This window comes from Canis lupus, chromosome X (assembly GCF_011100685.1).
Source record: "Canis lupus familiaris isolate Mischka breed German Shepherd chromosome X, alternate assembly UU_Cfam_GSD_1.0, whole genome shotgun sequence".
Lineage (NCBI taxonomy): Eukaryota > Metazoa > Chordata > Mammalia > Carnivora > Canidae > Canis > Canis lupus.
In genome coordinates, this window is record NC_049260.1 from 15,989,112 (window position 1) to 16,004,634 (window position 15,523).

The 15,523-nt window shown below is 42.7% G+C and overlaps 1 protein-coding gene and 1 non-coding gene across 22 annotated transcripts in view; one reads left to right on the forward strand and one right to left on the reverse strand.

Moving 5' to 3' along the window:
• The first annotated feature begins 355 nt into the window (after positions 1 to 355).
• Positions 356 to 462, forward strand: LOC119878139. The gene has a single exon (XR_005386570.1). It is a non-coding gene; the product is annotated as a U6 spliceosomal RNA (small nuclear RNA).
• Positions 463 to 5,558: 5,096 nt separating this feature from the next.
• The window catches only part of MAP7D2 (MAP7 domain containing 2), a 108,745-nt gene continuing 98,780 nt past the window's right edge, over positions 5,559 to 15,523 (reverse strand). For all 21 annotated transcript variants that reach the window (XM_038587014.1, XM_038587032.1, XM_038587028.1 and 18 more), the window contains 5 exons: positions 14,912 to 14,968; positions 14,388 to 14,466; positions 13,536 to 13,722; positions 10,254 to 10,530; positions 5,559 to 7,069 (listed from right to left, as the gene is read on the reverse strand). In XM_038587014.1, the coding sequence (XP_038442942.1) occupies positions 10,281 to 10,530; positions 13,536 to 13,722; positions 14,388 to 14,466; positions 14,912 to 14,968 (573 nt within the window). In that variant the 3' untranslated portion in view covers positions 5,559 to 7,069; positions 10,254 to 10,280. The remainder of the gene's footprint in view (positions 7,070 to 10,253; positions 10,531 to 13,535; positions 13,723 to 14,387; positions 14,467 to 14,911; positions 14,969 to 15,523) is intronic.

Genomic DNA, 15,523 nt, shown 5'->3' on the forward strand with positions numbered 1-15,523 from the left:
CCCAAGTGAGGGGGTTTAACCTCCGTGAGGCAGCCTCCCTTAGTCAAAGGCAATTCTTAGGAGGGCACTTAATGGGATGAGTACTGGGTGTTACACTGTATGTTGGCAAATCAAACTTCAATGAAAAAAAAAAAAGAGTCAATTCTCAGGGAGGAACTCCACCACCAAGCCTCATCAACTGTCCTTCCAGCATCTGATAAACCTCATTGGCTACGATACTGCCACTACGCAAAGCTTGTCCTTCCAGCAGCTGGAAGGACAAATACCTCAGTCTGAAAGAGGAAGTCCATCCAGGTGGTATACCATGACATCCACTACATCAGCATTTAATTTAAATCTTTAAAGCCATTATAGCGTGTTTGCTTCGGCAGCACATATACTAAAATCGGAACGATATAGAGAAGATTAGCATGGCCCCTGCGCAAGGATGCCACGCAAATTTGTCAAGTGTTCCATATTTTAAAATAAATAAATAAAGCCATTATAGCAGCTGTTTGTAATTTCCCAAACCTACTGAGGACTTAAGGCTTCCTTATCATCAAAGTGTAACTTCCTAAAGGTTACAGGCACAATTGTGATACAAACATACATGAGCATGTGTCAAAACTGTGTTGAATTCATCAAGGAGCAGGATGACAAAACTGGGTCAATTGAGGATATGGGGATTGCTTGTTGGGCACACGGATGTGGGTATACATGCAGCACCACAGGACATACATTTGTTGGGAAACAAGTGGTGGGATGAGATCGCAAAATTACATACAAAATTGTTTAGTGCCCTATAGGAACAAAGAGGCATAACCTTTTTTTTTTTTTTTTTTTGAGGCATAACCTTTAGAGTTAACTTTTCTGTAAGACAAAAGTCATCTGCAACTTTCTATCTACAAGTGAGTAACTCCAGAGACTGGGTCCTAGTCCAAGCACATGGCCAGTCACACAAAGCTACGTCCCCTGAGACTCAGTGGCCCTTGGGCTGCTGCGCTAAGACCACGCTCTAGCAGGTCTTTGAAAGGGCATGCAGGTTATCTTTTGGCCTTATTTCCACGTTCTGGATAATTTCTTACCATCAGTGAATACTGAAAACCCCATAACAGCCATCAGGGCCATCACTGCACAGGAGTGATCCCTGAGAACCCTTCTGAAGGTCAGGTCCACTGAGCAAATGAAATTTATTTCTTCCTTCCCATGGTACCAATAAGATTGTCTGTTCTAAAACAAGCGTTGCATCCCACCCTGGGGACTACATGCATTCCCACAAGCTCTCCATATGTCTACTTGCAAGACGGAGCCCCTTCTTAGCTATCCCTTCTTTGTTGACGACTTTCTGGTCGTTTCAAAGATGAGCTTGCACACACTAGGAAAATGTGATTTTTAAAAACTTTTTTTATTGGAGTTCGATTTGCCAACATATAGCATAACACCCAGTGCTCATCCTGTCAAGTGCTCCCGTCAGTGCCCATAACCCAGTCACCCCATCCCCCCACCCACCTCCCCTCCACTACCCCTTGTTCCTTTCCCAGAGTTAGGAGTCTCTCATGTTGTCACCCTCTCTGATATTTTCACTCATTTTCTCTCCTTTCCCCTTTATTCCCTTTCACTATTTTTTATATTCCCCGGAAAATGTGATTAAAAGACAAGGACAGTCAACAGAAGGCTGCTGGCTCTAAGTCAAAAAGGAAGTTATTGGAAGGGGGCGGGGAAAAAAAGAAGTTATTTTACATGAAGTTCCAATTCCTTGGGACTCTATTCGTTGTTTTTTGCATTTCCTGAGATAAGGGGACATGGGAAAAGCCTGCTCTAATACACTATCTTGGAAGTCCATAAGGCTGGTCATTTTAGGCTTTTTCCCTAACATCAACCATCCCTCAGAGTCAATTGGAAGGATTAAACTTTGGTATTTACTAATTGATTCACAGATGCTTCTCTCTTATTTACTGCACAGCTGCAAGAAGAGGTGGGGAGTGAGTTCACTAGGTGTCACATTGAAGCCTATCAGCTCCCTCTGTCTTTTGAAAGGTGCCTCTCAGGCTCTGGGCTGCAGCAGGAGTGATTTCTTCCTGCTGTGTGTGGAGTGCCCACTGTTTTGGACTCTGACTTGGATCTTAGGGTCAAAAAAGAAAAATATTTCCCTCCTAGTTAACATGGGCCATCTGTCCCCAAAACAAGAGTCAAATAGAGCCACCCTATGCCCACTAGATCAGATGGTCACTGTTAAAAGCATGTCTTCAAGGGTCAGAATTTTCAAAGCATTTTTTAAAAAAAGACTATTTATTCATGAGAGACAGAGAGAGAGAGAGAGAGAGAGAGAGGTAGAGAAGCAGGCAGAGGAAGAAGCAGGCTCCATGCAGGGAGCCCGATGTGGGACTCGACTCCGGGATCATGCCCTAAGTCAAAGGCAGACGCTCAACTGCTGAGCCACCCAGGCATCCTTTTCAAAGCATTTTAATTCAGTTTCACCCACTCCATGTTTCTCATTGACTTAGAAGGCCCATACTAGGTATCTGATGAGTGAGCCTGTGTTTGGAATTTGATCCAATATTTATGCACAGAGAATGTGAAACAACACTGAACAGCCCACATAAATCAGGTTACATAAACACCGCATTAATTTGGCCTGTTGGGACAGGAAGATGGGGAAGTGATTGGTTCAGGGAATACTACTTTCAAATCCCATGTTCTTGCTTCTAGGTACAATGGGGACATGAACCAATAATACAGCCAAACTCTGCTGCTTTGAGTGGATGGATGGATAAGAAATGCGTGCAAAGCACACTCAAATGAAAAAGGGGGATATTTTTATAGTATGTGAATATCTCAACAATTAAAAAAAAAAGCACACTCAGAACTAGGATTCCCCATAGGAGTTCTAGCCCTTCTCAGCTATAAGCACCTGTTCTAGCAAAAGCAGTTTTGCTGCTTTCAGGGGCAGAAGAACCTGTCAACTCCCCTGGGGGTACCAAAGCTGGGGCCCTGGAGTCAGCCCCAGCACTGTCAAGTTCCAGCCGTGTGTCCTCAAGGAAGTAACCCTCTCCTACCTACCTCATAATCTGGAGAAGTCTTAGGACCACCTTAGATACAGCAGGAACTGTGGATGCGCTGCTCTTAAAGTCCACTCCTGCAAAAGAAGCTTAAACGATGGCAAGTAGAGGCCACTGCTTCTCGCCTCCTGAGATCATGGCACCTTCTGATGGGTGGGGGGCATCAGTTCAAGATCTTTAGACTTGTACCAAGCCTCGTGCCTAAATCCTCCCCTGAATTAAACCTTGAATCAAAATTGGTAGCTATACCTTGGTTCCTGCTCCTGTCTTTATAATTTCCTCATTGACTTCTGGGCCATTATTCAAAACCCATCAGAGATACTCAGTTGATGCTCGGGAGACACTAAACCACATGCTATCTCTCCACAGGAAGAAATAATCCATTCTTATTCCATCAAACATTATATTCTTATGTCTCTTGGGTATGTCACTGATGTCTATTTTTTAAAAAGATTTTATTTATTTAATTTATGATAGAGAGAGAGAGAGAGAGAGAGGCAGAGACACAGGCAGAGGGAGAAACAGGCTCCATGCCAGGAGCCCGATGCGGGACTCGATCCCGGGACTCCAGGATTGCACCCTGGGCCAAAGGCAGGCGCCAAACCGCTGCGCCACCCAGGGATCCTCTGATGCCTATTTTTCTTTTTTTTTAAATCTTTATTTATTTATTTTAATCTACAATAGTCACACAGAGAGAGAGGCAGAGACATAGGCAGAGGGAGAAGCAGGCTCCATGCACCGGGAGCCCGACGTGGGACTCGATCCCGGGTCTCCAGGATCGCACCCTGGGCCAAAGGCAGGCGCCAAACCGCTGCACCACCCAGGGATCCCTGATGCCTATTTTCTATTTCAAATTCTATTTATCAGACTACACTGCTTTAGTTATTGAAGTTTTATCACATATTTAGCTGTTTGTTCAGGGAGATTCTCCCTTTTTAAAAAGCTCATTTTTAGGGATCCCTGGGTGGCGCAGCGGTTTAGCGCCTGCCTTTGGCCCAGGGCGTGATCCTGGAGACCTGGGATCGAATCCCACGTTGGGCTCCCGGTGCATGGAGCCTGCTTCTCCCTCTGCCTATGTCTCTGTCTCTCTCTCTCTCTCTCTGTGTGACTATCATAAATAATAAAAAAAAAAGCTCATTTTAAAAAAGTTTCTTAGCTTTGTGTTCACTTTCTTACATGTACCGTATAATTATGTTTACAAGTTGCAAAAAAGAAATTCCATTGACTGGGACTTGATTCAATTTATAAATACTGCACAAAGGTGAGGGCTACCTACTATTAGTCACACACACAGGTTTTCCTACCTTGGGGACATGTCTTTCCATTTACATCTAATGTCCCTGCTGATCAAGTTTTAGATAGAGTTTATTTCCAGGAATTTTCTGGGTTTTCTTGGGATTTCCTGTTTATTATTAATGTGTAAGAAAACTACTGATTTTTCCTTAGTAGTTGGCTCACTTGTGGAAATACTATAAGAGCTTTTCACTTGTTTCTCTTTGGGTCTGCCCCATTCCCAAACACTATCTGTAAAGGCTTCTATTTCTAAGCATTCTCACTCTACTTTCTCACATAATTGCATTTCTTGAACAATACTGAAGAGTGGAGATGGAGGTCACTCTGTGTTGTGGCCAATGTAATGGGTAATGTGCCCCAGTGCACCTCTCGAAACAAAATAGTTCTTTATATTTGCTTTCCAAATTTAGTTTACAAAGAATTTGACTAATAGAAAACCTGTACATACTAAGAAAACTTTAGAATGTTCACGAAATAAAAATTGCTCTTAGGAGTGACTGGCCACCACTGTGACCCTGTGGCCAGGGCTCAAGATGACAGACACTAGCTGTAATGCCACTGTCAAAGACACTCAGTACAGGGAAAGACTTAGGATGTCCACTCCTGTGCACTCAACAGAGACTTTGTCAGCAGAACTGAGGAGGGCTGCATAGACTGGATCCCTGGCTTCAGAGATGGCAGGGCAGAAAGTTATCATGAGAGTTCCAACATTCCCATTCCAGTTCTGCCCTCTTGGCTCTTGGTCTTGGCTGATACTGTCTCTCAGGCTGTAGACAGGCCATGAATTAAACACACACACACACACACACACACACACACACACACACACACAGCTAGCCTGGGTTTTAGCTTACTGGAAAATAAGGATCACCATACCCATTATAATTTTGTTTAAATGCCAGATCACTATGTGGACTGTTTTTGTGGATTGCACTAAGGTTAACTGCATCTTAGCTAGCTAGAATTCCCTCACATCAGTGGTATGAAAATACAGCAACTTTACTATACCTAGAAGTTCATCATGTCCTAGGGACAGCTCATCACTTAAGCTTATTTCCAGTTGGTTGCACTTGGAACTGACAACAGAGAAATTTTAATGAGTTTGACAGGGAAAGGACACCCACACAGGATTTTTGGTTTTTCTCCACATAGGTTTTAAAAAATTTGATTTGGTTTCAGAACATTTCTTCATTGAGCCTACAGAAACAAAACACTAGCAAGCCATCAGACTCTTCAATGAACATGTATTTCACATTAAACACAACGTACAAATCATGCAAATGAGGCATCACCACGGTCACAATGGTGCTGTGAGGTACAACAGATCACAACAAAACAAACAGCAAAATAAAGCTGTAAGAAAGATGGTGAGGCGTTTTTTGAAAGTCAGACCATGCTATCATTTTCTGTGTGCTTGTCATAAAAGGGATTTTACCCTGATATTCATCAAGATCAATGGCACTGCATTACTGGAGGCATATATTTTATTTAATATATACACATACACAAACATACAGTTTCCATAACTAATGAAGTCTTAAATTGTAGCTGGTTTTAAAAGCACATGAACAAGATTACTATCGAGACTTCTTTTTATCTCCTGGTTGCAAACCTCAAAATTATGGATATTTTCCAAACTCTTTACTGTACAAGTCAAAAAAAAGTTTCAAAGAAGGTCATTTTAATCTGAAAGTCACACTTTACCACAAGAAATAAAATTAAGAAAACACATTATTATATGGCATGAAACACATGGATTATACATTCTAGCGTCATGTGTCCCCTGTTCATATGTTTTTACGTTAAAGTCTTTAAAGTGACATATTAGGTCCAATTCAGGGCCCCCGTGTTCCAGAACACTATCATTTTCACTTGTGCCTAGCTTCATTAGAGCAAACACAGGAGTAAACAAGGGCCCCAAGATCCAAGAGAAAAGCAATAGCAACAACATGAAAACCAACCACCTGTCCATGAGATACACAATTCATTTAAACTTCCTTTAGTCCAAAAGCCACTCGATGGCTTGGAGACTTTTAAAGGTGCAACAATGACAAGATTCTCGCTAGATTCAGGTGCCCACATCTATAAGAAAATGCGTAAGTGAACAGAAATCATTCCACACTGCTTGTTTCCTTAATCAACCAGACTTATTCTGTTAGGTCCCCAAGGAGTAATGTGGGGCAAACATTTTACAGGTGGCTAAGCTTAATAATAAAAAAAAAGCCTCTTGATAGTAACTTCCAACAAAGAAATCCCAGAGAAGGGGGAAAACCTTCTGGAATTTCTTCTTCTAAACACAGGGAGATAAGCAGCCCAAGTTTGGTATATATGCTTAAGTAGAGTCTGGGTTAATGTCTAGAATATTTACAGGAAAAGACATCTACATGTTTATGTACTCCAACTTTGGGAATAAGAACAGCTATAAGGTGAATTTCCAACACAGGATCACCTGGGTTATTCAGAGGCTCACTATGATAATAAAGTAGTACAAGAAGCGCTTTATCAGCAGCTGAAGCTCATAAATAGAACTGTAACATGAAACTTTGCTAAAGCCCAACGAGGCCAATGTTTCAAGATTTCTACCAAGAGTGGCCGGTGTTTGACATACTAACTAGGAATACAGTTACATTTTGATCTAATAATTTGGAATCCGATGATTTAGGACAATAGGAGCTTCTTCAGAGGACCGGCAGCTCGGATTTGACTACCAGCAGCTTCATGGGTTCTCCAAACACCACCTGTGTCAATTCAAAAACAAAACCAGGTGAGATGAATGAAGAGAGCACAATGTATCTATTCTCTTTCACTAAAATGATCACACTGTCTGGTACTTTCTACCCCCTTGGTAATGATATTTTCCTTGGCTCATATAGTATCATTCAATTGAAGTGCTACAGCATTTTGGGTAGGACTACTCTATTAGGTGGCCAAATTCTCTTTGTGACTGTCCAAAAACCTGTAGGATGCTAATATCCCAAACTCTGCTTTCCTAATATCAGTGCTGCCCCCAACCACTGTGACAACAAAAACCCCCAACAAACTCCCCCACAATAAAAAATCTTAAAAACACATTTTAAGATTTCAGAGAACTTATTTTAAGAAGCCAAATGCAGTCAAAACAAGCAACTAACACATGCTTATTTATTTCTATCCCATTCTTTTTATTTTTTAAGTTTTTATTTTAATTCAGTTAACACGGTGTACTATTCGTTTGAAGTGTACATTCATTTGGGGAATATAAAAAATAGTGAAAGGGAATAAAGGGGAAAGGAGAAAAAATGAGTGGGAAATATCAGAAAGGGAGACAGAACATGAGAGACTCCTAACTCTGGGAAACGAACTAGGGGTGGGGGAAGGGGAGGTGGGCGGGGGATGGAGGTGACTAGGTGACAGGCACTGAGAGGGACACTTGATGGGATGAGCACTGGGTGTTATTCTATATGTTGGCAAACTGAACACCAATAAAAATAAATTTATTTAAAAAGTGTACAATATAGTGATTCAATGCTTCCATGCAACACCCAGTGCTCGTCACAAGTGTACTCCTTCATCCCCATCACCTATTTAAACCACCCCCCCCCCCACCTCCTCTCTGGTAACCAGCAGTTTGCTCTCTAGAGCTAAGAGTCTGTTTCTTGGTTTGCTTCTTTTTCTCCCTTTTGTTTGTCTGTTTTCTTAATTTCCACATATGATGAAAATCATATGGTATTTGTCTTTCTCTTACTGATTAATTTGACTTAGCATAATACTCTCTAGGAACATGGTTTATTCTAAAACTACCTGCCATGCATACCCTTTCATGTGTGAAAGGGCCACAACTTCTTTCCCAAGAGCCAAGAGAGGTGAACTATTAAGATGTACTGTCTACAGCTGACAGCTGAGCACAGGAAGATGTACACAAAATACAGTGACCCTGGTCATGTGGTCTCCTCAACCTGTTTCCTCATTTGATTTTAAGTAATCTCTGCACCCAACATGGGGCTCAAACTCATGACCCCGAGATCAAGAGTCGCATGCTCCTCCAACTGACCCAGGCAGGTGCCCCAAAATAGACCTTCATATTCTTTTTAGTAGGCTCTATGCTCAACATGGGGCTTGAACTCACAAACCCATGATCAAGAGCTGCATGCTCCTCTGACTGAACAGGCATCTTATGTTTCCTCATTCGAGAAACAGAAAGGTTGGACTATATCCTATCAGGCATTGAAGTTCTGTTATAGGAGTGGAGCGTAAGAGACTCTTAACCATAGGAAACAAACTGAGGGCTGCTGGAGGTGGGATAGGTGGGGGATGCGGTAACTGGGTGATGGGTATTAAGGAGCGCATGTGATATATTGAGCACCAGGTGTTATATGCAACTGATGAATAACTGAACTCTACCTCTGAAACTAATGATATACTATATGTTAATTAACTGAATTTAAATAAAGTTAAAAAAGAAAGTGAGAGTGTGCTGAGAATATAAAAATGTTTTGAAGACTCTAAAATGGGAAGACAATTGGAATTAAGTTTTGAAAGGATTTAATGATAGATTGTAATTATGTTTTCATCATCAAAATCAAGCCCCAAACTGAAGTAAATCCAATGTGAGGTATATATAACTAAGTCCCATAAATTCAGTGTTTAAAACCCACTTTTGCAAGAAAAAATGCCAAAGGTGAGGAATAAAAGCTTCAGGACACAAACTTCAGTTCTCCATCCTCCCACTCCTTCTGATGTGACCCAAGATTAAATGTTTGCTTTAAAAGATTCCAGAATCGGGATCCCTGGGTGGCGCAGCGGTTTGGCGCCTGCCTTTGGCCCAGGGCGCGATCCTGGAGACCCGGGATCGAATCCCACGTCGGGCTGCCGGTGCATGGAGCCTGCTTCTCCCTCTGCCTATGTCTCTGCCTCTCTCTCTCTCTCTCTCTGTGACTATCATAAATAAATAAAAATTAAAAAAAAATAAAAATAAAATAAAAGATTCCAGAATGGGTTAACAAAATAGTGAACATTTGGCCCAATGCTCATCACTGTAATATAAATGACTGTAGATAGAATGTGGGATGTCATTGAGTAAAAGTAGGGGAGAAATTCATTTTATTAATATCACCATGCACCACTATTACAGCATTTTCTCTTTGCCTCTAAAAATGGTGCTACTCCATATAGATGCCTGATCAAACTTTCAGAAGTACTCTCAACATACACACCCATCCACAAACCCCAAATAGCAAGAGCAGGCATGGTGGGGTGTGGCACTAAAGGCTCTCATACAAAGGATTTACTTGAATCCATCTCAATTATTATGTGTGTGCTGCAGTATATACTATATATAGGTTTTCCTCCTATCTGAAAGAATGTTCCTATGAAACCTCTTGTAGCATGGCGTAAGGTTAAGAGGCAATTACCACTAACTTACATGAAAAAAATTTTGAGTATCTCCAGACCCCAAAAATAACCTCTTAGGCTTTTCTGATACCTTAGAACACATCTTGCTAATGGATGTGCAAAATAAATGGAGAGAAAGCACAGATGCTCACAGACAGTGCAGAGCTATGGCAGCTGAATGCTGAGGGCAGTTCTCAGGAAGGAGCTTGGTGGAGACACTTTGACTGCTTAGGGCACATGCTGCTTCTCTAACAGCTGGCTCCAAGACAAACACTGAATACAATTTTCACATTTTGTCGTTTTTTGTAAAAGTGAAAACCCTCTTTGGATTACCTTCAGTTAATGTAAACTGGTACTAATGTAGATCTTTCATAAACTACATTTGGCATAGTGTGAACTTTTGAAAAACGGGTGATACCTGTATTCATATTCACGTTTCTATTTTTCAAATAAACCTAACCATCCAAGAGACTGAGTGATGTTTCTCCCACCTTCACAAACCCCAGTTGGAGAAGTATAGATTTAGACTATAATTAAAAGACTGTACGGTACCTTTCACTAAAGAGATGGATGTATTTGTCAACAGAAGGTGTTCAGAGTATTTTCTTGGCCAGGACTGTTAAATCCTTCAATCAGGTTTTTGTTACAGTCATCCAGGCTGAGATTCTCACTGGATCGCTTAGGGTACATGGGGGGGCCGGTGAAATCTAAGAGATCTTGAAGAGCTCGGGCATTACCAGTTCCATTTTGGTCCAGAGACACCCCAGGAATCATTTCACTTACTGGTGAAAATTCCGGGATAGAGATAAGCTCTTCCTTCGAAACAGGACTGGAATGTGGGGGTGGGAGGGCAGGAAAGGAGAGAGGTAGAGAAAGAGGCAAAAATTAATTCTATTTGTGATATTTTGTTATACTACCTTTCTAGAGAAGATGGATTTAGAGCCAGAGCTGGTGTGAAACATACTACAAAAAATACAAGTTAGTTCAACTCTGAGACACTGATAGACGCAAGGCCCCCATGGAGGAGAACAAGGGAAGTGGACTGAGTAGGGCTGTGAAGGCCAAGCTCACACTGCCCCCAGGAAATAAGAAAATAAGAACCACAGGCTGACCAACACTCTACTGCAGAGAAGACAACCACTTCCAAAACCTTCAAAATGGTAAAACCAAATAAAAAGCAAATGCTAGAAGTTAAAACTGAGCAGAGGAAGGGCCCTAATCAGCGCTGGGGCTCCTGGTCCTGCTTTTCTCTAGCAGTACCACCTTGGACAAGCTGCTTTTTGTCCCCTGGCTCCAGTTTCCTCTGCTGTACAATGGGGTGAACAATCATTTCTTCCTACCAGGCTCCTGTGAGAGTGATGTGATCATACTGAGGAAGTCTGTGTGGAGCCACCTGCAGTTAAGTGTTCAGTTTAGGTGGGAGGCATTGTGAACACGGACCTATCCAGTCACCTGCAGAGCAAATCTCTTCCATCTTCCCTCTCTAAAGTGAGAGCCCACTCTACCCACCCTGACTTATCCAGCTCCTGCCCAGCAGGCCTGGCTCGCTCTCTCTTCAACCTAGAGATAGAAGAAGTTTCATAGCTGTGTCAACCACAGGCCTAGCTCAGATGAGTGGTGGGCTGGAATGTGAGGTCCCATCATTCAGTCCTTCTTAAGAGCCAGAGTAAGGCTGCTGCCAGGCTCGACTGTTCTTCCTTTATAAGACCTGAGAGAAGAATCTACAAAAAAACCGTGGAACTGAAAAAACTCAGAAAATCCATTTCCTTCATACTCAGCCTAGTTAAGGGGCAGTAGCAGATCTAACACCACTTCTGGTGGCTGGAGCCTGGGCAAACTGCCCCATTAGCAGAAACACCCACCCCATCTCCACCTCACCTTGCCTCCTTTCCCTGGGTTTAAACAGCTGGTCAGAGTGTGGGGAGGAGAAATGTCACAAGCTTGGGTACAACCTCCAGGAGTCATCTCTCTCTAAATGCAGAGGTGGCTAGAGGAAAACTCGGAGCACACACAAAGCCCCTTTACTTTCTTGAACCCTGGCTGATGCTGTGTCTTATCCTCTTTCCCACTCCAAGAGACATAAAGAAAAAGCAGATATAGGCTCAACATGGGGTGGGGGCAGAGATGTTGTGCTAATATTTAAGATGCCTCAGCTGTGGGATCCCTGGGTGGCGCAGCGGTTTGGCGCCTGCCTTCGGCCCAGGGCGCGATCCTGGAGACCCGGGATCGAATCCCACGTCAGGCTCCCGGTGCATGGAGCCTGCTTCTCCCTCTGCCTGTGTCTCTGCCTCTCTCTCTCTCTCTCTCTCTGTGACTATCATAAATAAATAAAAAAAAAAAATTTAAAAAAAAAAAAAAAAAAAAAAAAAAAAAAAAAAGATGCCTCAGCTGTTTTTCCCCAGGGGCTGAGGAGAGGGAGACTGGAGGCAAGGGCTGTCTCTGTAGAATTTGCTCTAGTGGTCACAAGGAGCTGGACCCAGGGTTTTTACATATCTGGCTCAAGGCCAGAGTGCACAAGTTGGGATATTTACAATCACTGTGCCCTAGGAAAGACCCATCCTCCCCAGATGAAGCTGAGAATTTGCAGCCAAGGAGAGAAGGGTAAGCTCTGGCCTGCTGGAGCTCTGACAGAACTTTGCAAAATGCCGTCGCTGCCGCCTGACTCAGCTGCCCCCACTCAACTGCCCTGCCCAAGACTCTCCATTTCAGTGTCTCTGCTCCAACCACATGCTAATTGAATTCTTTTATCTAGGATCAATTTGCCAGGTGGTATTATCCACAAACACATCAGTTTAAGAATTCCTTAAGATTTTAGTATCTGAAAGCAAATTAGATCCTTTATCAAGTCTCCAATGACAAGTTTCTTTAACATGAGACACTGGACACTGAGTCCTGCTGGTATTCTACTTGGGTCCTCTTGGGTGCACCCATCTGCCAGCTGCAGAGCAAGCAGACTGCTGGTAGCTCATAGCTGCCACTCTTTCTCTGGACAACTGCCTTTGGCTACTCGGAGCCCTATGCCCACAGAAGTTATAACTGCATCCCCCACCTTGGGTGACCACACTCAATGACTGATGGATACAGTGGCACAAAGGCTGCCTCCCTTAATCAGACCACTCTGGTGGAAATTCATCCTCCAGAGTTCCTGTAGGATTACCTAAAACAGAATCTTTGCTTTTTTTTTTTTTCAGGTTTATCTCTGTTTATTGTTTTCAAAACAAAACTAAAAATCACCACTCAAAATCTCTGAGAAGAGTGCTCAGCTCAATCACAGTTAAAAGCTTTATGTAATTTGCAGCCAGAACATCATGGACTGGTGGTCATCAATGAGAGCTTCTGGCATGGCCCAGACATGGGCCCGGGAGCCCCAGCACTTCCCCCAACCCCATCCTGCTTCCAATCCTACACTTGTTCCAGAGAATTCTCCCTATAAATCCCATGCTTTAGAATACTTGTCACATGCTCTACTTATTTTAAAAAAAATATTTATTTTAAAGAAAGAGAACACGCATGTGTACAAGTGGGGGGAAGGACAGAGGGAGAGAATCTTCAAACAGACTTCCTGCTGAGTGAAGAGCTGGACATGGGGCCCGATCCCACAACCCATGAGATCATGAACTGAGCTGAAACCAAGACTTGGATGCTCAACCCACTGAGCCACCCAGGCACCCCTCCTAGGCTCTACTTCTAAGGAACCGGACCAAAGACTCTAATAAAACACTGATAGCTTTCCTGAATGGCAACCAAACCTACTTTAGTTGATTCACATGTGTAAAAGATGAAAAAAATCAACAGAGGCAGTGATCAACAAACACTGAAAATAAATCAACTTACCTCACATCCATAGACTGAACTTCTTCAGTTGAATCATCCAGACTGTTTGATTTCCCATCAATGGTGTCCAGATGAACAAGTCCCCCAACTGGTTTAAGCCCATTAGAGAAAATGTCTCGGGGAAAAGTTTCTGGCGCAGTACGCCCCACACCATTAACTTCCTGGCAGGTGTTTAATCCATTTATTTCTGATTGAGAACACAAAGTCATTCTGTTAACCATAAAATATCCAGAACAATGAAATAACTGCTTTACCAACAGTATTGCACTGTTTTGCAAAAAGAACCCCATATCATCAGCATCACACAGGGAAAAGAAGACTAATGACTTCATCAGTGTCTGTGCAGGACTCATGACCCACCCAGGAGGCTTGGTGTCATATACTGTACAGGTCCCCAGGTTCTGCAAAGTGTTTTCTTGAGCCCCAAGGCAAAGGAGAGATAGAGTGCCTCTGAGATGGACACGCCCTTCTGACATTGGCTGCCATGGTATATACACAGCTAAGGAGTTTTAAGTATACTCGAGAGAGAAGAGCTGGACTGGCTAGAAGTCTAGAAGATAGGAGAAACCACAATAGTATAGCAGAGTCAGTTCTGAATAGAACCTGACCAGCTGGTAAGCTCCCTGGAAAGTAGCATGGGCCAGCAGGTGGCCGGCTTTCTGTGCTGGGACTATTAGAGTACCACTTTCTGAATGGACCTGACAGAACTGTGGTGGACATGAAGACTCTCCCAGCAGGGAAACTACACAGTCCCCTTCCAGCAATAACACTCTGAAGACCCACGGGTGCTTGCCCCCCATAGGAAGGGCTATGCTGAAAGGAAGGAACCAAAGAACCAGTTCTCACACTCACCTATTTTATTCGGGACAACTGGTTTTGTCTTATTTTCCACACACACAGCAGAATGAAGCTCCACCTTTGGGTCTTCCTTCTGAAAACAAATACAGGGAAGGAAGACTTTACACAGAAAGACAGGTGCTTCTGAAAAGCACCAAAGGATATTTGGAACTATGCTGAGCCATCTGCCTGTTCCATGGTAATTCTTGGAGTCTTCTGAGCTTATTACAAATCAGCTGTTTCCCTTATTAATATGTCACCATTTTCTGTTTTATTCAGGGACTACTGTGCCTCTCTCTGCATCCCTACACCCTCTTATTGGAGGAAATTTTTCATTACCACCCTGTCTCTGAAACTCCTCTCTTAGACTTCTCTTTCCTTCCAGGTACTGACAGCTTCCTTAATCTAGCCAGGAACAAAGTAGGAAGAGTTCAACTTTTCTGGCTGTTCCTCTGCAAGACCTACAATCCCACTGAATGTACTGTGCCATTCTTTTCTTCTCAGTCCATAAATTATCAAAATGGCACTGAACACCCTACCTTCACTTCTGGAGACACATCACTCTTCCTTGTTCTCTTCATGATTTCATCAATTCTCTAGAAACCAAAAAGAACCAGGTAAAAGGTCTATAATATCAAATACATATAAAAGCAGTTGGTTCTCAAAAAAAAGCAGTTGGTTCTATATGCAATTTAATGTCAGAAAACTTGTAAAAGAGAAACATCAGCAGAGGATAATGAGTACAGAAAGGTTTTCCATCAGTTTTGCAGATATACACCTCTGCCCTATGAACAAAGTCAGATGCTTGAGAAGTGAAATAGTAACCAGAATCAATGGTTTGTACCCCATCTTTTTCCTTCCTCTCCTTAGACTATCTGAAAATCAACAAATCACCATCTGTCACTCTAGAGGACCACCCTAGAGAAAGTGAAGCTGAGGTGCAGGTCAGAAGGGGAGGCCAGAGATTGGTCTCCTAGCTCTCAGGCTTAAAGTAGTACAAAGTCTGGGCTGGATCTAGGACACCATGGGAATGGAGCTTTATAATCAGCCTCCTTAAACCCAACTTTATCCCTAATTACATAAAATGTAAATAGATAAAACACTCCAATGAAAAGACAGACTATCAAATTGGATTAAAACAACAAGTCCTG